At 39.0% G+C, this 23,895-nt stretch overlaps 1 protein-coding gene across 1 annotated transcript in view; it reads right to left on the reverse strand.

Moving 5' to 3' along the window:
* Positions 1-23,188, reverse strand: part of RETREG1 (reticulophagy regulator 1) — a 65,183-nt gene extending 41,995 nt beyond the window's left edge. The window contains exons 1-3 of the mRNA XM_054285276.1: positions 22,956-23,188; positions 8,981-9,087; positions 7,234-7,264 (exon numbers count right to left, since the gene is read on the reverse strand). Of these exons, the coding sequence (XP_054141251.1) occupies positions 7,234-7,264; positions 8,981-9,087; positions 22,956-23,188 (371 nt within the window). The remainder of the gene's footprint in view (positions 1-7,233; positions 7,265-8,980; positions 9,088-22,955) is intronic.
* Positions 23,189-23,895: the final 707 nt, after the last annotated feature.

The raw sequence follows: 23,895 nt of genomic DNA on the forward strand, positions 1-23,895 counted from the left end.
CCTATCTGAGTTGTTGCAACAGATTCTATAAAACAAAGGACAATTACAATCTGGTATTTGAACAGTAGAGTGGTTACTGAAAAAGTATGGGTTTAAGGCTGCAAATAAAACTCAATTTCCATTTGCTTTCCACAAGTATGCATTCATTTCCTGAAGGACTGCAAGAGCTTTTATATATTAAGAACATTTGGGAGAACCATATTTGAAGCAGAATTGTTTGAGGTATGTTATCCAGCCATACCTACCTTCCAACACAAACTCATACAAATATATGAGGCTAAATGAACAGAATAGCAACCACTATGAAGTACCAAGGCTGGAAGTCTTTGAATACTCCAGATGCCTTCAGACTGCACTGAAGTAACTGAAGAAGCAAATATTTGCTCTCTGGAGCCTATTTGTATCTATTTATCTGTTAGACTATATTCTGCCCTCTGCCTTGCTGTAGGTCCACAGGAAGTATTTTCTTCAGTCTGTTACCAGATTGTGCAATTGTGTAGGGCCATGTGAGGAATGGATCCTGTTTGGATGACCAAAACAAGACAAAGAGACTGTGCAACAGAAACTGGAGCTGATGGTGCCGTGCTTTGGTACTGACTGGCCCACATGACAGCCCTTGGCTCACATTACATTTTTTCCTATCTATAACATCAAGGAAATGGATTAACAAGTGTATAATAGAAACATTGCTGCTACAGGCTTGATCTTGTTGGAGTTCCTAATGGAATAAGACCTTTTATTTCCTAATCCACTCATCTGCAAAGAAATCTCTTTGCAACACCCTGAAGGACAGGCCTTTTATTTTGAGATACAGTGAAGCAGCACATCTTGGTGTGTCAGGAGTGATCTGAATACACAATCATACTGTGCCTGAGACTCATTTCAGAGAAACTTTATGTACACAAAGAGGTAAATTAACCAAGTGCCCTGCAGTTATTACTGCTGTGGATTGGTATTCCTGTGTGTTGTGCCAAGAGTGCAAGAGTCAGTTTCTTATTGTAGCCACAAGCAGCAGTCAGTGGCATCTCCAAAACAGACAGGACTTCAGATCAACAGGGAACAATGACACAAGGGCTGTAAACACCCTTACTTGTCTCATTACCCTAGGCTTCCTGTCTATATTCAAGGGAAACAAACAGTCACCATTAAGACACAATATACCTGACCCGCCTACAGACATTTGTTTGGGAAGAGGTAGATCAGGATATATATCTCAAGAAGTATTTCAAATCTTTATCCATTGATCATGAAATCAGACTAAGCAGACTACGTCAGAAATATTTAGGCACATGACTTGCAGATTGTCTTAAACAAACCCAGTAGGTAATTTGATTTACAAAACATATGTAAATCAGAGGTATGTAAAGCCTCTGACATAATAAACAAAGCATGGTAATTAGATGAAAGGGGCAACTGTCTAATTCTAATTTATATTTAGGGACAACACAAAGAGGTTTTTTCATTGCTTTCAGTGACATATATTGCTTTCAGTGACATATTAGGAATAATTTTGCACAAATGCATTATGGAGTTATTAGAGTTATGGAGTTATTAGATTCAAAACATTATTTTTTCTTCTTCTTGGAGAAAGGCCCAATAGCCACACATTACATTCAATTTGTCAAGCTCTGAATGGTGCTAGCTCAGAATATTGTTCTTCAGAACACACTGACCATTGTAATGCATACAAATGTCTATGAGCTGGGCTGATGCAAGTGTGAAACCAGTGTAGATCAAAAGATGAATTCAGAAATTCTGGAAAAGCTATGACCTGAATTTGAAGCTGATCTGTCACATCAGCTGACCCAGTAATGGATGTTGTTACCTACCAAACAGCAACGCTTGCCTGCAAGTGGGCAGCAACTTTGGTGGCTCTGGGGGTCCACAAGCAGCACCACAGCTAACTTTCATAAAAGGAAACCACAAAGAAGGGACTGGAGGAGGGAGGTGGTGAGGAACAGGAATGTCCTGGGCTTAGAAAATAACCTCTGTGTGTCAGTTTGTAACCTTCTATCACTGAAGGCTATTATTTCAGAAATATCTCAGTTAGCTAACTACCCAAGCCTCAAGAGCGTTTCAATATTAACCATGGTTTTCAACATCAAGTCCTAAAGTGCTTCAATAGAGACAGATGCCAGTTAAAAGCTTCCACCAAGACGTGTCCTTTTTCTCTTGCAAATGTTACTGTTTCTTCTTACGGAATTCCAAATCTTCATTGACCCAATCACATGAGCAGCAGTGGATTAGACATGCTGTTCATGGTGCTGCACTTGCTTATTTTTCCCTCCTCTTGGGAGCAGAGGAGAAAATGTGCTTTGGGAATAAAAAAAACCCTTTCTTTCAACCTGCAGGGCCAGGAGAACCTTTTCAGGATTTATTTTCATAGTCCAAAGGATCATATCCACAACATTCAACATTTAATAATATAGTACTACACACCTACTGCAGTCTGTGGCTGAAGCAGCCATTAGTGCAGCAGGGAGCTTAGCACCATGACTGGTCAGGCAAGGCTCTTCCCAGAAGTCCCAGGTAGCTTTGATCTGAGAAAATGATAAACCATAACAGGGGACTGAAAACAAGCTATGCAGAGCTGCTGGTCTTCAGAGCATTAACTCCTTTCTTTCTGGCTTATTTTCTTCAGTCACTCTCTGATGGCTTTTTAAAAGGACTGTTGCTTAGTCCCTTCTCAGGCTGCAACTAGGATTTTTTAGGCTTGCTATAAAAGAATAATTCTGCATTAGTAGTAATTTGACCTTTAAAGTTTGACCACTCAAGAAATGAAGGTGTGCTACAATTCCTGTGGATATTCTAATATACCTACTGACTAGAGAAGCTCCAGATTTCAAAGAAATCTCACTAGGATAGGAAGAAATAAAACAGCTTTATAATAAGGAAGAGTAATTTAACAAGTGACCTTTTCCAGTGCTCCTTTAAAAGCTGTCACCCATTTTTAAAAAAGGCAAGATACTTGTACAGCAGTTCCTCAGAAACAGAACTAGATTTGGGGGGAAAAATGTGCTACAGTGCTACCATCCTTAAGGAAGGTTTAATTTACCTTCAGTTTGAAATTTTAAACTTAAAATAGTACTAAATGACTCCATTAGAAATACAATCACAGGTCTTCTTACATAGACACATTTTACATGTGAGACAACAAGCATTCTTCATTTAAGTTATGGCCATGAAAAAAGTAATGCTATGCTTGCTTTGACTAGTCAGCTCAACAAAGATGAAGGAGGACTAAAAACAAGTGCCACAAATTAACAGCATTTTCATTGAAGTACTTCAGTCTCTGATACTTGGAATGTACATGAAGCAGACAAAATACACAGTGCATGTGAATGTTGAAAAAATGCAAGTTTCAGAACAGTCACAATCAGTAATTCACCCTCCAACTACCAAAAGTTTACCATTTCACTATAAAACTCATCAGAAATTGGTGCCACCATTTATGAAACATCCTACTGTGCTGGTGACTGACTGATAATTATTTTCAAAATCAGAATGACACAACAAAAACGTAGAGTAGGAAACGAGTCTGTTCTGAAAATTTTGGTGCTACCTACATCTGTTTTGATAAACCAAACTGTGTGTGGCAGTTCTGTCAGACTCTAGAATTGGTCAGTTCTGCAGTTAAACCATTAAAATAGCTCTTAGCACATTTTTGGCGGATGCCAACTAGCACTTGCCAAAGCAATCGAGAGGAGTTTCAAAGCTGGCACACACTAGAAAACCTTTCCTGCCTGCACACAGCCATTCTGCATGGACCTTAAGGCAGCTACAAACGATGGATGCAGGGCTGTAGGGCCATGATGCCAAAGAAAAATCATGCACACGTTATTTATTAGAATAAACATTTGTTAAATAGGTATTGTCTCTCACTGAAAGTATCACAGATCTACCACATTTTTTTTCTGTAAGTTATTTCAGAGCCGGTGATTCTTTGCTGGATATGGGGATATATTTGGCATGTCTTGCTCATATATGATAACATGAAAAAAGTTTTTCATATTCAATTTTGAATAAAATGAAAAGGAATCATGCACCCAGCCTCAACATCTTACAACAGTTCTTCCAATTTCAACACAATCAACAGGCACATTTATAGGAGCATTCAGAAAAAGAAAAACCCACCCACAGTGCAAACAAATGCAAAGTCTTTTTGTGAAATTATAAAAGCTATAAATGAAAGGTTGGGTGCAACAGTTGAAATTTCATTTCGGTTAAACGGTGTCTCTTAAAGCTGCCTTAAGGCAGAGGACTGTGAAGTGTCTAAAGCAATATCTATTTTTAGGGAAGGCACACAAGAGCCAGAGAACTGCAAACCACTAAACATGCATCTCTGCTCTGTGCAAACTGTCAGGAAAACTAACAAAGGGCATGCATGCCTGTCCTAATGTAAGCTGTAAAGGACATCGTATCACAAACCTTCTGTCCTTTCCAAAAGTGAACCTGCTTTTAGATGAACACTGAGGTCCATAAAAAATCACCGGGATTTCTGAGAAGGCTTTCAACAAGGTCTCTCATCAAATGCTTTTATGGAGCATAAGAAGCCATGACAAATGAGAGGAATTATTCTGGTAAAGACAGAGACCAGCTGCAAGGATTAGCAGAATTTAATCAAGTATCACATGAGTTCTTGCAAAAAGGCAGATGAAATGTGAAGAAATTAAAAGAGAAAAAAAACCATAACTCCTAAAGTCATATAGGCTTTAAGCTGATCTTTACTACTCAAGACATTACCTTGAGGTGATTATCCATGACAACATGGATCCATGAAAACATCATTTCAGAGCTCAGTAGAGGTTAAAAAAAACCCCAATCAAATGTTGGGATATATTATGAAAAGAAGAGAGGGACAATGTATAGTCCAAGGATCTCCCTGAATGCTATTTGTAATTCTGTCTCCCCAGCAAAAAGGGCACAGAAATGAAAGAAAAAAATGCAGAAAAGCACAATGAAAAAATCAAAACTCAGAGAACCTCTATTTTAGGAACAATTAAGCAGTCATGAACTGCAGAGAACAGGTCAGGACAGAAGTTTATGAAAATCACAGCTTGCTGGAGAATACTAATAGAGAGTAATTGTTCAATATTTCTTCCAACAAGAAAAAATGTAGGAAGAGCTTACAAACTATTATAGGGCAGTAAACAAACAGAAAACTGTTCACAAAGCACGTAGTTCAGCTGTGGATCTCTGTGTACAGGATGTTGCTGACAGCAAAAGTTTCTAAGAACAAAAGCAACAAGACAAATTCACGGTAGGTCCACCTAGAACAGCTTGGGAGGGGGGGTGGGGGTAAGGTTCAACTGGAAGCTGCTGGGAAAGTACACCAAGAAAACCTTGCTTTGATGCAGGACATTACCCAAGGTCATGTTTCTCCTGGCTGGATCCCTTCAGAGAGCAGAGGCTGGGCTAGATGGACACATACAATGCTTGTATTATATTACCCAAAGGCATGAGCTATGGTGAGCTCATCAAATTCTCTTTTTCACTCCCTGCATTGTCTCCCCATAGAACAGCAAATCAAGTCCAGCATTCTGAACAACTGAAAACCTGAATCCAAGATATTTAAAGTACTAATTATAATTTTTTTCATTAAAATCAATTATTCTAGTTTGGTGACCTGATAAACTGAGTAAGAGAAGAAAAATTTTTCAGACTGCAGAATTATTTTTCAGAGAAACAAAAGGCAGCCAAAAACCTATGCTTCCTTTCACTTCACAAGCAATTTGGTTTTCCTTGCCTTCCTCTTCTTGAATGTAAAAAGACAGGTAAAGTTAGATTCAAACCCCTGAAAGACAGCAAATTTTATGTAAATTTCTCTGGCAAATAACAGGAAGGAGAAATGAAATATAAATCATACTAATCTACTGTGCCACAGGAATAGCTTCTCAATTAAATTTTTTGAAGCATTGCCACTCTACACAGATATATGAAGTAGCACTAGCTATGGTAAAAGCATTTTACTCTGCTCAGATTATAAACTAAGCTATTATCAATTCCATATAGCTCTATTTTATGCTTATGTGATTTCATACCTGTGGAAGTTAAGAGGTATGAAACTGAACAGAGGCTGCACATCTGAACTACCTTCTGTAATTGCTATGACATTGATATCTTTCTCTAGACAACAAAATAAAAGAACAAAACCCAGCATCTTCCCTTTATCAACTCTGCATTACTGTTTCTTCAGTGTCAGGCTATAATACAATAGTGTACTAATGGATATGCTTTCCAATTATGTCAGATAAATAATAAATCCTGGTGGCCTGTTTAGAAGAATAATGCCTTAAATATGCAACCTTTTGTTCTGAAAATGGATTGCCTGCAAATCGTTTAGACATTGATTATACTGCTGTTGTGCTTAAGGAATGGCGCTCCCCAGCTCAGTGCTCCCACTGAAACACTCCAAACCCCACACTGCTCACTCACTCCCCATCACCCCTTCCCCTGTGGAGGGCTGGACAGGAGAACTGGAGACAAAAAAGGTAAAGATCATGGGTTGAAATAAAAACAATTTATGGGAAAGAGCAATGAGAAAGAACAATAAACAGTAACAGTGTCAATATCAGTGTACGTGGGAGGTGAAGGATTCACACACCAGGTGTAAACTCCCAACCACAGCTGACCATGCTGCCATACTATGGGACCTGGAAGGGACTCCTTCCCCCATCCCTGGAAAATGGGGAGAGGTGCTAGAGAATAAAAAGTCCTTTGAGTCCTGGCCACGCCCTTCTGGCTACTGCAAAAATTGACTCTGTCTTGGCTGGAACCACGACAACTTGCAACAAATTAAATAAATTATATACTCTGCAGTAATATGACATAAACATTCTTCTAAGGCAAGTCAACAGGCTTAAAAATTATTAATTTCTATTCATATGGATATCAACTGATATTTATTTGCATTGATAAAGATCAATTACTTATGTTGACTTAAAGAGAAATCCTAGCCATTTTGCCTTCTTCTATTCAGCAGCACTGGTATAAGTTCTAAAAGTTCTGTAAGTTCTAAAGGTTACCTCCTTGACCAACACAGTATTATTCTGCTTTACAAAGAAAGCACTAATTCCCAGAAAACACAAAGCATGATAATCCCAGTGTAACAAAAAGCATTTCTAGAAGTATTATTTTATATTACTATATACATTAATATAACTCAAATCAGAAGAAAGAATTTATTAAAAATCATGAGCAAGCACTAAAACTTAGAAAAAATAAAATACCTACTTGCGAGTGATGGTCCTCCAAAGCTGCGCACCTGCAATTGTAAGAATATAAGATGAAACAAAATGCACTAAATCAGAAATAATTTTATTATTTATTCATAGAACATATTCAGAATTAGGACAAAATGACTAAGGAATTCTCTGTATCAGTCAAACAGGAAAGCTATATCATCTTACAGTAACAGTTCTTGAATTGCTTTCTGTAAACTTAACATACAGTTAAAATCATTAATGGAAAAAGTCAGGATGCTCTATGACTACATTTCCACATGGAAGGATGTAATGAAGATGATAACATAACTTTAACATGAACATACCCTCTACTTCTCTACACTGACACCCACTCTACATTCCCCATGAATCTGTAATAGTCTTGCCATCTAGTGGCTGGCTGGAAGTGTGAAGCAGTTACACGGATGTGATATACTGGGAAGAATTTTTTCTGCTTCTTGGAGTGGCATTTCATTGATTTCTATTCATTACCACCAGATTCCTACAGTATTACTTCGAGGGCCTGATTTTTCTTGAACTCTGTCTACAACGGCATCAAAGACAATAGTAAAACAAATTAGTTTGCTACAGTAAATAATTATTGTATAAGCTAGGAAACAGAGGTCTTCCTAGCCTCGGCTCTGAAATGAATGGTTAAATAATCGCATAAACATGAGATTGGTACATCCTGAATTTGGTCACTACAAAAATATTATTTACAGGTACGAGTGAATTTACCTAAATCATTGGCCTCCAGCTAGCAAGGTATTCTGTTTGTGATGATTTATATAGCACAGAGCTTAAAAAATCAAATTCTGCTTAGCTTTAAAAGTTGCCCTCTGGGTTTGCAACACTCAAGCAGGAAACAGAATGGTAACCAAGACTCCCAGAAAAGGGAATGATGGTAAATCCTTCAGAAAAGGTAGCAAATACCTGTTGTAACTAAGCAGGGAACAACTGGCTCAGAAATAATGTGTTAGTACATCACAGAGGAATACCACACTTCTTTGACATCTATTTCCTGCTTTTGTAGTATGTTCAGATGTTTTTTCAAACACTTTGCATGTGATTTAACAATAAATAAAAGGCAAAATAAGAATCTTGAAATAACAATATTCATGGCAAAGAAAACAGAAAACTTCTAATGAGCACTTTGTCAAAGAATTTTTAAGATGGTAATAAAGTATAGGACAGGAATTGAAAAAAAAATTTCCAAACCATCAGACCAGCCAACAAACTCAAAATCCCTTTCAAAATTGCTTGTATTCACATAAGACTTTATACACTCTGGAAAATAAATGCTATACAAAGTAAAAAGAAAATAGTGTTCACCTCTTATTTCAATTGTGCTAAGATAGGTAATTTCTCTATCTATTTAAAAATTTCACTGATATATATTGGATGTCCCAAACTTTCCAAAACTTACATGATTAATGTTGGAAGAAGTATGCATGTCTAGGAAAACGCTGTGTTTTAGAAAAGAATGCATTTTCAGACCTAGCAGTTAAGAAACAAGAATGACTGTCCACTCCTAACAATTACACTCATCTAAGTGCTAAAACAAATCTCCTAAAGCCCTCCCTATAAAAGATAGCAAAAGTTAATTGAAAGTGGCAATAGATCATCGCAGATCTACTATCACTCTCTAATATTAGCTGATACTTTTACAATAATCATAATATTGACCTGGCTTTAGTAATGAATAGCATGCTCCAAAGTGCAGGTGTTTAAGCACAGAACTCTATCAGTACACTTACCTTTTATCTTTGAGAATACCAAATCCTTCATTATCTGAAGAATTAACACTCCAAGTATTATAAGGGAAGTCAGATGATACACTCTCCAAGGGGTCAATGCAACAAACCTAGAATATCAAGAAGAAATAAATGTTGAACTTCAAAACTAATTGGAAGCATGCAAAAACTAACAGCTGCTATTAATACTGAAAAAAATAGGAAGAAATAGACTCAGATTGCAATAATTAACTTCAGTTTCTCCCCACAGCCCTTCCATGAGAAGCAAATATTGAGAGCTCCAAGCATTGCATTTAAAAATACAAAGATTAAACACTGAGTTTGTAGTAGATTTTTGTCCATACTTTTATTTACGCACAGAGAAAATAAAGAAAACAAAATATTTTAATTATTGCATAGAAAGTACTACTTTTAAATTAATGGTGGTTTCATTAAAACTAATTGTCTTGGCACAATGCACAAAAAAATGTTAATAATTTTCTTTCACTTCCTACAGAACCTATGTTTAAGCAAGATTTTTATACAAATCATTCTTTCAAACACAAAGATGAGGTAAATCTATATAACTGCATAACACTAAAACTTCATAACAAGATTTCATGAATTATGTTTTTAATTACATAATTTTTTAGAACATGTCTAGTCAAGTCAAACAGACCTAGACTCAGAAAGCATGAATTACAATCTCATGCATTGCTGACTTTGCTATCCAGGTGTGTTTGGAGATAAGCTCTTCTGTTTTACTGGCAAATATCTTAACTCACAAAAAAGAGTGTGAAGAAAAAAGAATTAAAATTCAACTAAATAAATTTAAAAACCGAAAATATTTTAATAGCTAGTTTTGAGCACTTTAAATCAGTGATCTGAACAGAAAGAGTGAACAAGTTAAGTTTTCAAAGTAAAAGCAATGAACTTTAAAAAGCTGAGGTTAGCCAAAACCAGTAAGAAGTCACTGTCCAAGGCACTGGATCAAACAAGAATACCAACAGAAACAAAATCATACAATGCTGGGATGTTTTCAAGAAACCTCTCAGATTTGAAAACAGGGCAGCTGACTGCCCAGCTTCTACCCAGTTTCTGCTGCAGAGCTTTTCGGCAAGAAAGAGGGGGAAGGGGAGTGAAAATGGTAGCAAACATAGCCACTGTAGGAAGCCAAGAGGTACCCTTTGAGCACTCTTAGATTTTTTAGAAAGAAAACTGACTTCACAATGTTTCTAACAAGCTCAGGACACACTGCTGTAGCAGCAAACTGTTCCAGTATTCCTTGAAAACCTCAAAAAGAAAATCTTCATTAAAAAAAAGTCCATGCCACTAATTTTCACATTTAACACAAACTCATAACACCAATCACCCTGAGCAGACCAGTATATGAATTCCAATACAAATGCATAAGCTCACTCTGAAAGGTTTTATCCAAATATAAATGGTTTTTATATCTGTAGAGAATTTGAATTATAAGATTATTCTATAAAATAAATGTATAAAATGAGCACCTTTGTATAATTCAGCTAGCTCAAGAAAATCAACAGAGAAGTGTAGAGAAAAATTATTACAGGGCAACCTTTATCAAAACTGCCCAATCATAGTTCAATAAATCAAAACTTGTAACAGCTTTGCATCATTGTCCTACTATTGTCCTACTATTTTTCTTGGTAACATTATTCAGCATTAAAAATCTTTGATTGTGTTTAAATGTTAAGTTCCACTGCATGGAAGAATTTGTTTACCCTACTTACTTAATTTACTGATAACAGGCTGGGGGAGAGATGTGATGCTCTATAAAAAAAATCAAATGAAGAATTTTTCATCCATCTTCTAGGCAACAGAAGTTTGTAACAAATGCAGACCTTCAAACTGTTTGGGCTTAATACCATGTCTATTTTACAGGGTCTTCATGGTGCTTGTGCATGAATGTTTATAGAATCACACAGAATGCCCTGACTTAGCAATTACCACTGGCCACTCTGATGGTCTCAAATACATGCATCAATAACAAAATGTATATAAAAGTGTGCACATCTGTGTACATACACACATCTTACTAGCTTCTCAAGGTAAGATCAGATGCTTACTAAGAAGGCTTAGTGTGTCTTTCAAAAAATGCACAGAACATGTTTGACCTACTTTATGCTCCCAACTAAACCACACTGTTAGTTTCACTGCAATCACAGCTGTCACCTGCTGTTAAAAACAATTGCACTAATGAGGACTAGGATTAGCAAACAAGGATTAACAAGGTAGCATCCTCCCTGAAAGATGCTTCCAAGTCATGTCATTCCACCTTCTCAATACTGCAGTGTTCCTGCTCCAATGTTTGAGGAAAAAACCTGAAATCCAGTTGAAGCAGCTAATGTAGTCACCAAACAAGGACTCAGCTTCTTTGGAGAGCTTTGAATTGTTCTGACTGAACTTCCCACATCTTAACATTATTAGCTCTTTATCTCGACTGAGATATTTGCAAGAAAGACCACCCCTTGTGAATTCACTCAGCAAGCTTGTGTCAGCCCTCAGGTGCCAGAACCACACAGATTAGAAAAACTATTTGTGAGCCATATGTCAGAGATCTATGTCCTTGAAGCCCTTCCTAGTGGAAAGCTGATAAGGTCCCCTTACACTCTTTTGGCAAATATCTATCAAACATCAGCTTATCAAACAGTTACTTCAAAATGCAGGGAGCTGAAAACCACTTATTATGCTACTACCACTGTCAGGATTCAGAATTCTTCTAGGAATTATGGACATGATACATAGCAACCAGACTAACAGTTTCTGTGGTACTTCTGCTTATTAATAAAAGTTAGGGCATTTTGGCCCCTCCTTTTTTTAAAAAAAAACAAAAGAGATTGTACTCCTAAGCATTTCTAAGACACACATATCTGACAAAAATGAAAGGCTCCAGAATGAAATCCTCATATACTGCACTCCTTCTGTATTGTAGAAGAATGCTGTGTAAGAAAAGCTTACTGAACATGTTCTCTTTTTTAAGCAATAAACAAAACAGACTAAAGTTCAAATTGTTTAATTTCTTCTACAAGCGGTGCAGAAGTAAAAACCATTACTGGAGACGCAACCAAGATTTATTCCCTCCTTGAATTCTGCAGTGTTTTGGAATGTTTTTTGAGGGGAACAGAGCGGTTAAGAAACAATGTACAGAATAATGCACTCCAGATAACTACTTCAGCAGTTGATAGGACAGCTTGCACAAGGGGACAAGAAATTCTGCTGTAGGCAGTGCAGGACTACAACAAAACCCAGTCATGAGGTGCCCAGGACTCAGTCCCTGTCAGTGGCTGGAACAGGCACTCCCTGCACAGGAAAGGCCCTCACGCAGACACAGCCCCAGGGGTGGGATACGGCCACCGGGCTTGGAGGCTGCAAGAAGGAACAGTGGCCTCACTGTGATGGATGTCCTCTGGTGCAGAGCACTCAAGTGAAAGAGCTAATGGAGGTGCTAAGCAGGTGTCAGATCACTGCAGAGTAGAACTTTCAAAAGCTCAGCTGTGTGAGAACCTGAGCAATGTGCTCCAAGTGAAGCTCATTTGAGCAAGCCAGACTAGCTGACCTCCGACTCTCCTTCCATCCTACATCCTTCCATGCGGGAAAAATGCAAGTGTGATGGAGCCAGCCTGCCACTCAACTCCACTGTGCAAGATTGAGAAGCCATTTTTGTAAAATGAAATATAAGCAGTATCAATGGATAATTAAGCAGTGGTTGTCCACAAAGGTTGTGGAATTTCCAACCTTGATGGCTGTGAAGACAAAACCCTGAGCAATCTGATCTGAATTAAGTACTGATCTTATTTTGAGCTGCAAGCCATACTAGAGACCTCACGAAGCCACAACCAGCCTGAATGGTATTTTCATTCTGTGACTATTGTAGGCTATTAGAGGTGGTTGGCAAATATTTTTTGGTAAGATGCTGGCCTTAGAACTTAAAGCCACAACAGTTTCTGTTTCTGGGCCTGGTTAAACTGCAGCTGTTCTGAAATGATTCCAAACTGCACAAGTAAGAATCAAAACTTGACAACTTCCACAATTAAAAGTGGAAATTATTCAACTGCATGATGGTGAACCTAAAGATAGAAAAGTAGGCTAAGTACCTTCTTCTTGTCTTTTCTTCAGTTCTTTAAAGTATGGATGGCCATTTGTCAATACTGTCAATTTGTTGTATCAAAAAGCAGGTATCTCACAGTACACCAGAATTGTCCCAGAGCACCTGGGACAATGACCTGCACAAACTGGATTGTACAAAGTTACTCAAGTGTCATGAGCCAGCTAAGAAATTTTGACGGTTAACAATATCACACAATATTGCAGTCAGTAAATGTAATAAAACTTATGGGGCATGACAAAAGCTATTTTAATTGTATCATGAGATACAGGGAAGGTGCAGACCTACCAAATTGTTTCAAATGTTACATAAATCAATTTGATTCTTTCATTTCACCTGTTAAGGTTCTGGGTTTTTTACAACACATTCTGCAGCTATGAATGAGTTGCATTTTGCAAACACAACACATAAGAAAACATTTAATCAAAAATTAAATAATTTAGACTATCAGCAGCCAATGCTAGTTTTTTCTGGAAAGCCTTAGCAGGTACATTTTTAATAGCCATCTATCCCTAGATGAAATCCGGAGATAGTCACATAAATAAATGAAAGCTGCCAATAACACAGATGTGAGCATGGACCTTTGCTTCACCATCAGCTTTTATCACACATTTATCAACTGCATGAGTGACTTGTAGACTTCAGTTCTGTGTTCCACAAACTCATACTTATATCTTAAAACCAGAGGCCAAACACTTCAGAGCAATTCCACGGAGTTTTAAAGAGCACAAGTTGGTATATAACTGTTTCCTCATAAAATGTTTAGGTGAAAATCTACTGACACCTTTTAGCCAGAGCTTTCCATAGAACTGGTCTTCTTCCAATCAGGCACTAATAATCAAGCATGGGCTATGAGATAAACCACACAGAGAATGTCCCTCCCCTGTGGAGAGGAAATATTTCTAGTGTAATTTGAGAACACTGAACTGCTAATTTCAAAGCTAGGTGTACTTTGCTCTTACAGGGGACCACCTAGCGCTGTTTCACATAAACACCTATACTGAAGGCATTTGGGTAAGGCAAAGATGTGGTATGACTGTTTCCTGGTGCTAACTGCTTCCTGCTTGGAGCTGAATGTAGACCATTCTTCCACACTTACTGCTGGAGCAATCAACACCTGTGTGGTTGCAATAAATTCTGATGACTGTCGCAAGCAAGAATTCTGGGGAAGGGAAAGAGGGCTTGTTTTCTTCTAATTACAGCATGAACACACTGCCTGAACCATATTTTTGAAACACATGGTAAAGGTAGTATCAGAAAACTTGTGCCCTTACTGATCAGAGGGTCAATAATTTTGTTTGCCCTCCCGTGAATCAAGGAGGAAAAATATATATTCAATATTATTTTATTTACAGGTAATTTAATGCTTAAACTCTCCTAACTGAAAAACCATCCCAAAGTAGGTTTGTGAATCCTACTTTTTATGCCTATTAAATTTACAGCTTTTATATGAATTGCTTTTCTATAGAATGATTTTCATATTAAGCCTCTGTAAATATCAAAATACTTTATCTAAATATATGGAAATCCAAGCCTCGAGTACTCAAAACATTGGGAAGTCAGAACTCAATAATCCAGTATATTTCCCACTGTTCCTTTAGTGCATCTTGATGTGGTATAACACTAGCTGACAATTAAGGTTGCTCACTTTTCTCCTGCCCTGGTGAGATGGGAAGAAGAATGGAAAGAATAAAAGTCAGGGCTTAAGAACACTTTAATAATTGAAATAAAGTTAACAAGAGTAACAAAAATAATAAATGAAATGTGATACAACAAAAAGAGAGAGGAATAAAGACCAGTGATGCACGGTACCACTGCTCATCATCCGCTCACCAGTGCTCAGCCCAACCTGATCAGTACTGGATGGGCAGCTCCTGGCCAGCTCCTCCCAGGCTGTGGTTTGGAATATCCCTTTGGCCAGCTCGGGTCAGCTGTCCTGGCTGTGCTCCTTCCTGGCTTCTTGTGCACCTGCTTGCTGGCAGAGCATGGAAACCTGCAAAGTCCTTGACTTAGGGTAAACACTGATCAGCAACAACTGACATATCAGTTTGTTATCAACTTTGTTCTCATACTGAATCCAAAATACAGCACTGCAACACTGTATCAGGAAGAAAAATATTTCCATCCCAGCTGAAACCAAGACACCTGGTCTGAGCCAAACAATTTAGGTAATTGTTCAAGAATTATAAGGCAAAAATCCCTTCCCAATTCCTACACAAAAAGTGTAGATTCTCACTTAAGTCAGAGTAAGTTATGCACACTTTTTTGTAGAGTCTCTTTATAGAATCGAATTTGACACAATATTATTATATGATATTTAGCTTGCAAGTCTGAAAAATGCACAAAAATGGGTACAGCAGATTCCATATTGAAGAGAGGGAATTACATGTAAAAAACACATCTCTAGATGTTCTGTCAAAAGTTTTAGAAGACACAAAGGCTTAAATTAAATCTAAAAAACTTCCCTCCTCTTCCAAAATGCACAATTTGTTGAATGAAATAATTTCACAAGCATTTACTCCACATCTAATGTTAATTAAAATTTAAAATATGGACACTAGCACTCTGGGTGCCTGGCATTTTGAACTTAGAAAACTGTAAATCTGTTTAGCTGAAAACCTGTGAAATGTTGTAACAGAATGCTTCTTAAAAATATGTACATCAAAAATGTTTTAGATCATGTCTAATTTAGTGGAGAAAAACCTTCCATAAAGACATAAATTAGAAAGAAGGACCATTTTTCGCTTTAAGTTTTTCTCTAAATAAGAGAAAAACTTAGGTATTTGAGATATTTCAAACAGAGTGAAATGAAGCACTGAAAAGCAGTTGATTTGTAACCTATGTGCCAGCTAGCAAAGAGTGTTCCATTGGATAGCGCCCAGAAATCTTAAAATTCTAACACTAGGTACATAAACATAAACAAATAATTTTAAAAAATAACCCTCAAGCAGAAAGGGCATGCTTATTACTCTAAAACTTGCATAATTTTTAAAAATTCTTTCTTTGTTAAGACAAAGAAAACTCAGCCACCAACTTTTATTCAAGGAGCTTATCTGTCAGGTTTCATTGGAAAGATTAGGATCGTATTTATTCAGCCAGAAAGCACAGACCAAATCTGTTTTTCTTTAGAAAACCTTCTAGAACTTAACAGAATTCAAAAATTTTTGAATAATAAATAAACCTCTTGTCCTAAGAAACAGACTTCCAGAAATTTAAATTACTGTTACTTTGACAGCCATCTGTGGAAGGGGTAGTTCTCTGGAAGGTCTGTGCACAGGTTTCAGGGCAAAAGCAAAGACAGCTGGACAGTGCTAACTTAACACACAGGATGGGAATTCAAATTGTGTATTTTCTCTACCTCAACTCATAAAACCACCTCTTAACTTTAAAAATAAGTCTAAATAAAACAAAAAATAGTATAAGTCCCTAAGAAACTAGAAATATGGTTCCAATGCTTTGCATTTAATCACCAAAGATAAATGTGCTTATAAACTGGAACATTTGGAAGTATATTGGTGGTCTGGGAAATAGGATTAAGTTAATAATTTCACATTGCAAAATTATCTCACACTGTTTGCAAGGAAACCTCTTGAGGAATGCAGCAGTTAGAATCAAGTTTCAATATTTGTGCTTTTGGATCAGATTTACTGCAACCTGTTGCATTCAGACAGGCACATAAAAAGCATTTGAGAAGTGGAAAGTTTAAATGACCTGAACTACATACCTTCTGAGTCTACCATAACATCAAATTCTACTGTTACATCAGTGAAAAGAGGGGGTGATATTTCCATGGAAGTTAAAATTATTTTGATTTAAACACACAACATCAAATAACCTTGCTGCCTTTGTTTTTTCAGACAAATGCCCAGATGACCTTAATTAACCTGTGCTCTGGCAAAGTACAGAAGAAATCTTAATCCCATTTTCTCATACAGTAGCAGCAGTTTGAGTAGTAGCACCTCTACCGTGCTGCCCTAAATCTCCTTTTCTTTAATGCTCTCATTAGTCCTGTAACATCTACCATGGAGCAGAGCATATCCCCCTAAAACGTCCATTGTTCTCAAAATTCTACTTACTATTTGAAAGGTCTCATTATTTTGAAGCAATACATGAAGAAATTAAAATTTCTCTCTTGAAACAGCTGCTTTAGACACAGCATATGTACATTTCAGCAGGACAGAATAAACACAAGCCGTGCTGCAATTCATTTCTGTTCACCTTTGTTTTGGATTTCCATCTTCCATCATGTTCTCATCCTACGTTTGATCCTAAATTTTTCAGTAATGCTTGCTTTTCCTCAATTAACCCACTTGATTTCTTTTCTGACTGATCCTGATTTCATCTTATTGGTTGAAAAATGCTGTCATCTGTCCAGGTTTTTATGTAACACCGTCTGGCTCTTAAACAATGTCAATTTTTATTCCTGTAAACTAATCCCTCAGCCAAAAGTATGAAAACTGTCACTAAAAAGCAGTTAATGGCTTTTAATCATTTTTGTTAACTAAATCAAATGAATTTAACTTTCTGTTCCACTTTTCTACCTCCAAAGCCTTCAAAAGTTTTCACAATTTGTATTGGAAAAGTGAATATAAGCCTAAAACTGGCTAAAAGCAAGTAGACCCTAAAATTACATCACAACTTGTGCTGAAGTTGGAATTTTAGCTTTACTTGAGGAAGAGTATTTTGGGATACCACCTTCTAGGAAGCAAAAAGCAACAAACCACAAACATTTGTTTATGCTTAAAGAAATATCAGCAATTTGCTGTACTACAGCTAGGTGGAATAAAATAAATTCCAATACCAATAAGTTACAAAGACTTAGCAAAAGGCAGCAAATTAAATAAGTTAAGGACTACCAGACTAGAAGAAACAAACTAGCAACCATATAAGAAACTCATTCACATGAGTGCACAGTGAATTTCAAAACTGTCTACGCCAGAATTTTTTTCTATTTTCTGACAGTGAAGGTATTATCATTACAAAATAACTTAACCTACTCTACTATTCCTACTTGAGTCATCAGAGACATAAACTCTTATTAGAATTTAAGGCAGGAGTATTCACTTGTGTGCTATTCTGATACTTTGGATTTTGGAAAAGTAATCCAAATGCAACTATGAATGTAGCTCTAAGATTTCCTGTAACAAAGACAGCCAAAGACCAAAATTTCCCACATTCAAAACCATATTTAGCATCTGGGTGCTATAAGGAAAAATCCATATACATTCTCCTGACTTGGAAGATATTACAAATTTAATTAAGTGATCTAAAGACCAGCATAGTACAAACTGGCCTCAGAATATCAATATCCTGCCTTACTCCAACTCAGTTAATTTTCATGTATTTCCTTTATGTTTTGATTTCAAAGATTTCTTTTATTCCAATTGTCACTTAATTTGACATTTTGTCACCAAGAATGTCTGAGTGGGTCCCCTAGACTACATTTCCACTGATAGCCAGTCAGCGCCGACAGTGAACAAAAACCTAAATCCACAAACACATAAAACAGGGCTGCTGCTTGTCCTTCTTCTTGTAACAAAGAATAAAAATGCAAGCATACATTGTGCATGCACACTGCTCTCTAAATGGGCAGAAATCTTGATGTGAGGTATAGTAGTGGTAGCATTTACAAGTTGTGTGCAAATATATGAATATACTAATACACTTAGCTTAGTACTGCTTTCTTACATTGAAAGAATTAATGAATGAAAAGTACTTTGAGATCTCTTCATGGAATACTTTTTCATTGACAAGCAGAGATTTCAAGTAAGAAACATTTTAAGAACAAATCTTAAAGTGAACTGGATACTTTAAAACAAAACAAACACTTCAATAACAGCTCCTGAAACAAACTGGATACTTAAAAACAAAACACACCAAGCTGCTAAACTCTGAATGTGTGTCTTGTTACAAACATTTAAAGAGCAATTCGATTTTCTGTCTGGAAATTCTCAATCTTTACCTGATGCAATGTACACAGACAATTCAAATATAAGCAATACTGTTTTCTCTCTTGATTGTTTCTCTCAGACAATGGAAATATTCACTAGATCTGAGACCAAACAAACAAACAAAAAGTATGGGTATGGAAGGTGACAAAAGATTATTTTTAATGGAAAATTAGGCCTGCACACCTGTCTTAATCAAGGACTGATACTTGTATTTTACACAGTTGGTCAGTTACTTTGTTGAGTCAGTACAATAACATAATGTAACACTGTTAAAAACAGACCTGCAGTAACATGCAAATATACCTTCTGAGGTCAGAAGGTATATTAAAGTCCTCAAAGCAAAAAGTGGATTTGGGATGGTGAAGAAAATTGCAAATAGGATAAGGTAATGCAATAAATTTGTTCCACAAGACAAGAAAAAAGATCTAGTACATCTTAGTTTTTCTGCTGCCTCCCTTTACACAAAATCCTAGGGAAATCAGGAAATTGGGCATTTGGTGAACAGATGCAAGTGGTGTATATAGGGATGACCTTGCAGACATGAATGTACTTTACTTTGAAACATTTCTCTCTAGATAGAAAACATGTATTTGAAATAGATATCTGCAAACTACAAAACACATGAAACAGTACAGAATTACTGAAAATAAACTTGTCCCTCTGACCTTGTAGAAATTTAAAATTACAGATTGGGAGAACAAAAAGCTGCCACTATCCCCTCTATTCCATACACACAGAGAATAATAATTAGGATAGAATTCTAGCTTAAAAATCTAGGAATCAATGTTAATATTTGGATAAGATTAAACCCAAGACTGAAAGTTATCAGTCAACAGCCTAACACTCAGAACAACTGCAGTGAACTTCTGGAACCAGCACAGAATTTCTCTGTTCTTGGCCCAATCACTCACTTTTTCAGTACAACAGGTGTAAACGGGAAAAAAACCAGCCTTGCTTTCCTGTGTTATTTTGACTTCAGTCTGCAAACTATAAACAGCACAAGAATCTAATTCATATTTCAGATGGTAAGGTGCAAAACAAGATATATATATTTAACCCCTGTCCATTTTAAAGATTTTTGGTCAGGTTCATTTGGGGCAAGAGGCTTAAAGCTGTTCACGGTGAAAAAATAATGGAGGTGGTAAATGAAGAATGTTTTTTCAGTAGCCAGATTAGTGTCTACTTTCACTGTTCTCTCGTTAAAGAGTCCACAATAATTTGTCAGGAATATTAAGAAAATCAAGGAAATCAGAATGAAATTAAGTTAAAAATTTCTTGTACTTACAAGAACAATATTTTAGTAGTAACCATCAAAAATGCATTTATATACAGTACAATGGGTAAGAGTTTTTTTTAACACAAAGGAGGCTACAATGGAATACATTTAAAAAAAAAAAAGAAAATTCTGTGACACCAGAGAAACAGTTCACTCCCATCAGCTCCTACTGCAACAGTTTACACATGCAATATTTTGATGGGTGAACATACAAGAACTCAGCTAACCATGAGGACAACAGTCCCAAAAAAATTAAATGGATGGGAGGAAGGACCTGGTGCTGCTTTTCCAAAATTCAGAAAACTGTAAAATTAAACCTCACTTCTCCTTTCTCCTTCTTCCACCAATGCTGTTGCTGCTCTAGTGGGAGAAGTCTCCCATCCAGCAATACAGACTTGTGAGCTCTGAGATATCCTGATTAGAGGCTGCATGCACTGGGGGTCCCCTGTGGGGCAGAGATACTTGTAGGCACACAACAAAGAAAGAAAAGGCACAAGAACCAGCAACTAGGAAATGTTCCTTCTACCTACAGGCTCCAGCCAGCACAAAGCTTGGGAGAGACTTCACAGGCAGCAGGGATGGACACTTGTTCCCAGTCCTGAAGCAGTTTGTGACTGTGTGAGTCATCACAAACCGGGCTGACCAGCTGGATCTCAAACAGGAAAAGGAGAAGCAGCAAACACACTGTGCTGCAAACACTGACCATCCCAATACCAAAGCGGGGAAACGTGACCTCAGATTTAAATGACTGTTTAATTTTCAACATGTCAGATTTCATACCTTTGTTACCGAGATCTTTCCTTATGTTCTCAAACCACAGAAGTTTACTGGTCATCATTCCTGCTTATACACATTTCCTCGTTTGTCTACACCTCTCAAAACTCCCTGGCGCTAGGATAGTGCGCTTCCTTCTGAGGTACAATGCCACCAAATTAAAATGAGCAATCCGTGCCCTGACTTTTGCTGTTCCAACTCATCCTGAAAGGAACAAAGTAGACTGAGCTATGAATTTTGGTAAAATAACTTCAAATACTAGTCACCATAACAAGTTGCCAGTAAGGCTTTTGGTAGAGTAAGACTCTACCAAAGGAGACTTCTTACAGGCATTGAATAGTGCAGGCATTTTATACCTCGCTTGGGTCAAATCTGGAAAAAAAATAGCCAATGGGTTGCCCAGCAGCTACTACTCCTTGAGACATGGAAATGTATTCTGCTAGATGTTGTCCCTGAAAATTTTATCAGAGCCACAGTGAAAAGAAATATAAAGCATTATGATTCTTCCAAATGGCTGAAAGAACAGGTGACCCCTGAAGTATGCAGAAAATGAGAGCAAAACCATGTAACTTTCTCAACAAGAGGATTTACCATGGATACCTAAGAGCAAGATGGATAATAAAAGTCAACCTAAATTAGATGCACACTCTGCTTCTGGAATCAAAGAGGATAAAATTATTTTGAAAATATTTGCTAAGATTTTCTTATGCAGCACAATGCTCCAGAAAGTCTTTCTATGGCTTGGATCTCATGTTAAAACATCACACTGTTAGGGCTATAGAGAATCAAGAGGAGTTTGCTATTAATCCACTGCACTGCTTGTTTACCTCTTATTCACTTAAAAGGGAAGGAGGCAGTTCTAGCCACGGGAAAGAAAACAATATTCAGTCATAAGAGCCTCTGCAGTATTATTAGGCAGTGCACTAATTTATAAATTGCTCTACATGATCAAGCAGGAATACAACAACATTTTAGATCAGAAAGCAAAAAAAGCATAGGCATTGACAAAACCTAAGATCACGGGAAAGCCCTGAAGAAGTTTCACACAGACAACTTTTTTTCCTACAGAAATTAACAAAAGAGACATGACAAACACAACAATGAACACATCCCTATGTTAATCTCTGGGGCTTATTCAGCTAAACTGCCTCCGACTACAAAAAGCTTAGTCCAAAAAGAGAGCTGGTGCACTGCAGTAACATTCCGGCTGTGCCCACTTCACAAAGACTCCACTAAGTAGGCCACCAATTTGGAAAAGCACATATACCCAAAGTGAACTCTAAAGTACTGGACCAGGGCATCAGCACAGCTCAACCGATGGGCTCGGCACCTCATTTCAGCAGGTTTCAAAACTCTGCACAGAAATGCGGGCCCGCGGCTCCTCTCGGCTGTGCCGAATGCGAGTTCCCGGCGGGGTGTCCTGCAGCCGCCCTGCCCAGCTTCCACCTGAGACTCCTCCTCATCATCATCATCATCATTACCATCACGCATCATGCTATGGGATATGGGGGCAGAACGTGTGTGTGTGTGCGAGGCTGGGGCAGAAACCGAGGGTGAAAGAACCCGGCCAGGCTGATGCACTCAGCGTGAGGGCCGTGCCAGCCCCGGAGCGGCGGCTGGGGGCAGGGAATGCCGGGGGGCAGGTGGAGTGAAGAGCAGCACCTTCCTTCGCTGGGGCGCGGGTCAGCTCCCGCCGGGGCGGTCAGGGGGCAGACGCTGCTCCCGGGGGCCGGGGGAAATGCGGGGCGGGGGGAGGAGGCGCCCGCTGCGGGCGGGGCGGCCGGGCCGGGCCGGGCGGGGGCTTTCCCATCCCGCGGGGCGGTCCCGACCCCGGCCCCGGCGCCCACCCCGGCCCGGCTGGCTCACCAGAAGAGCAGGTTGGCGCAGACGAAGCCGCCCAGGCTGCGGAGGGGCCGCTCCCAGCTGAGCGCCGCCGCGATGCAGCAGCCCACGGCCAGCCCGGTCTCTCCCAGCACCGCCGCCGCCGCCCCGGCCCTGCCTGACACCTCCGCCGGCTCCGGCTCCGCGGGCGCCGCCGCGCCTCGCTCCTGCGGGGCCTCCGCTTCCTGGGGCTTTGCGGGGAGCGCCGCGCTCGCCATGGCTCGCTGCGGCCGCCGGGCTGCGGCTGGGCCGGGCGGAGCCGGGGCTGGGGCCGGGCCGGGCCGGGTCGGGGCGGGCCCGGGGCGGGGCGCGGCGCTGCCCCCGCGTTACCCGCACCGCCTCCGCGCAGGTGCCGCGGGGCGGGCCCGGCCGGCGGGACGGGGGCGGCGCCGGGAACGGGCGGGAGAGCCCGAGGCTGCCGCCCTTGGTGGGAGTGTCCCCGGGCTCCGGGAGAGACCGGTTCCATGCTGGGGGAAAGCTGGGCAGCCCAGTTGCTTTGTAGATTTGGGAAGCTGAAGCCCGCTGGAAGGTGTTGCCAGTGAGACTTGTCCTTCATCTGCTCCTCGCGTGTGTGTGCCACAGGCAAGCACGGATGGAGCACGTCCAGAGGAGTGCTTATCAACTTGCCACCAAGTTGATAAGAGGAGTGTTTATCAATTTGCCACCAAGTTGATAAGGGCGCTGGAGCATCTTCCCTATGAAGACAGGCTGAGGAAATCGGGGCTGTTCAGCTTGGATTACAGGAGATTGTGTGCAGACCTTATAGAAACCTCCCTGTCTCTGAAGGGAGCTTGCAGGGAAGCTGGGGAGGGAATCTTTGTCAGGGACTGCAGTGATAGGACAAGGGATAATGGATTCAAATTTAAAGAGGGGAAATTTAGGTTAGATATTAGGAAGAAATTCTTTGCTGTGTGGGTGGTGAGAC

Source organism: Melozone crissalis, unplaced genomic scaffold (assembly GCF_028551555.1).
Source record: "Melozone crissalis strain CALT ecotype California unplaced genomic scaffold, PUWL_Pcris_2 ptg000042l_1, whole genome shotgun sequence".
Lineage (NCBI taxonomy): Eukaryota > Metazoa > Chordata > Aves > Passeriformes > Passerellidae > Melozone > Melozone crissalis.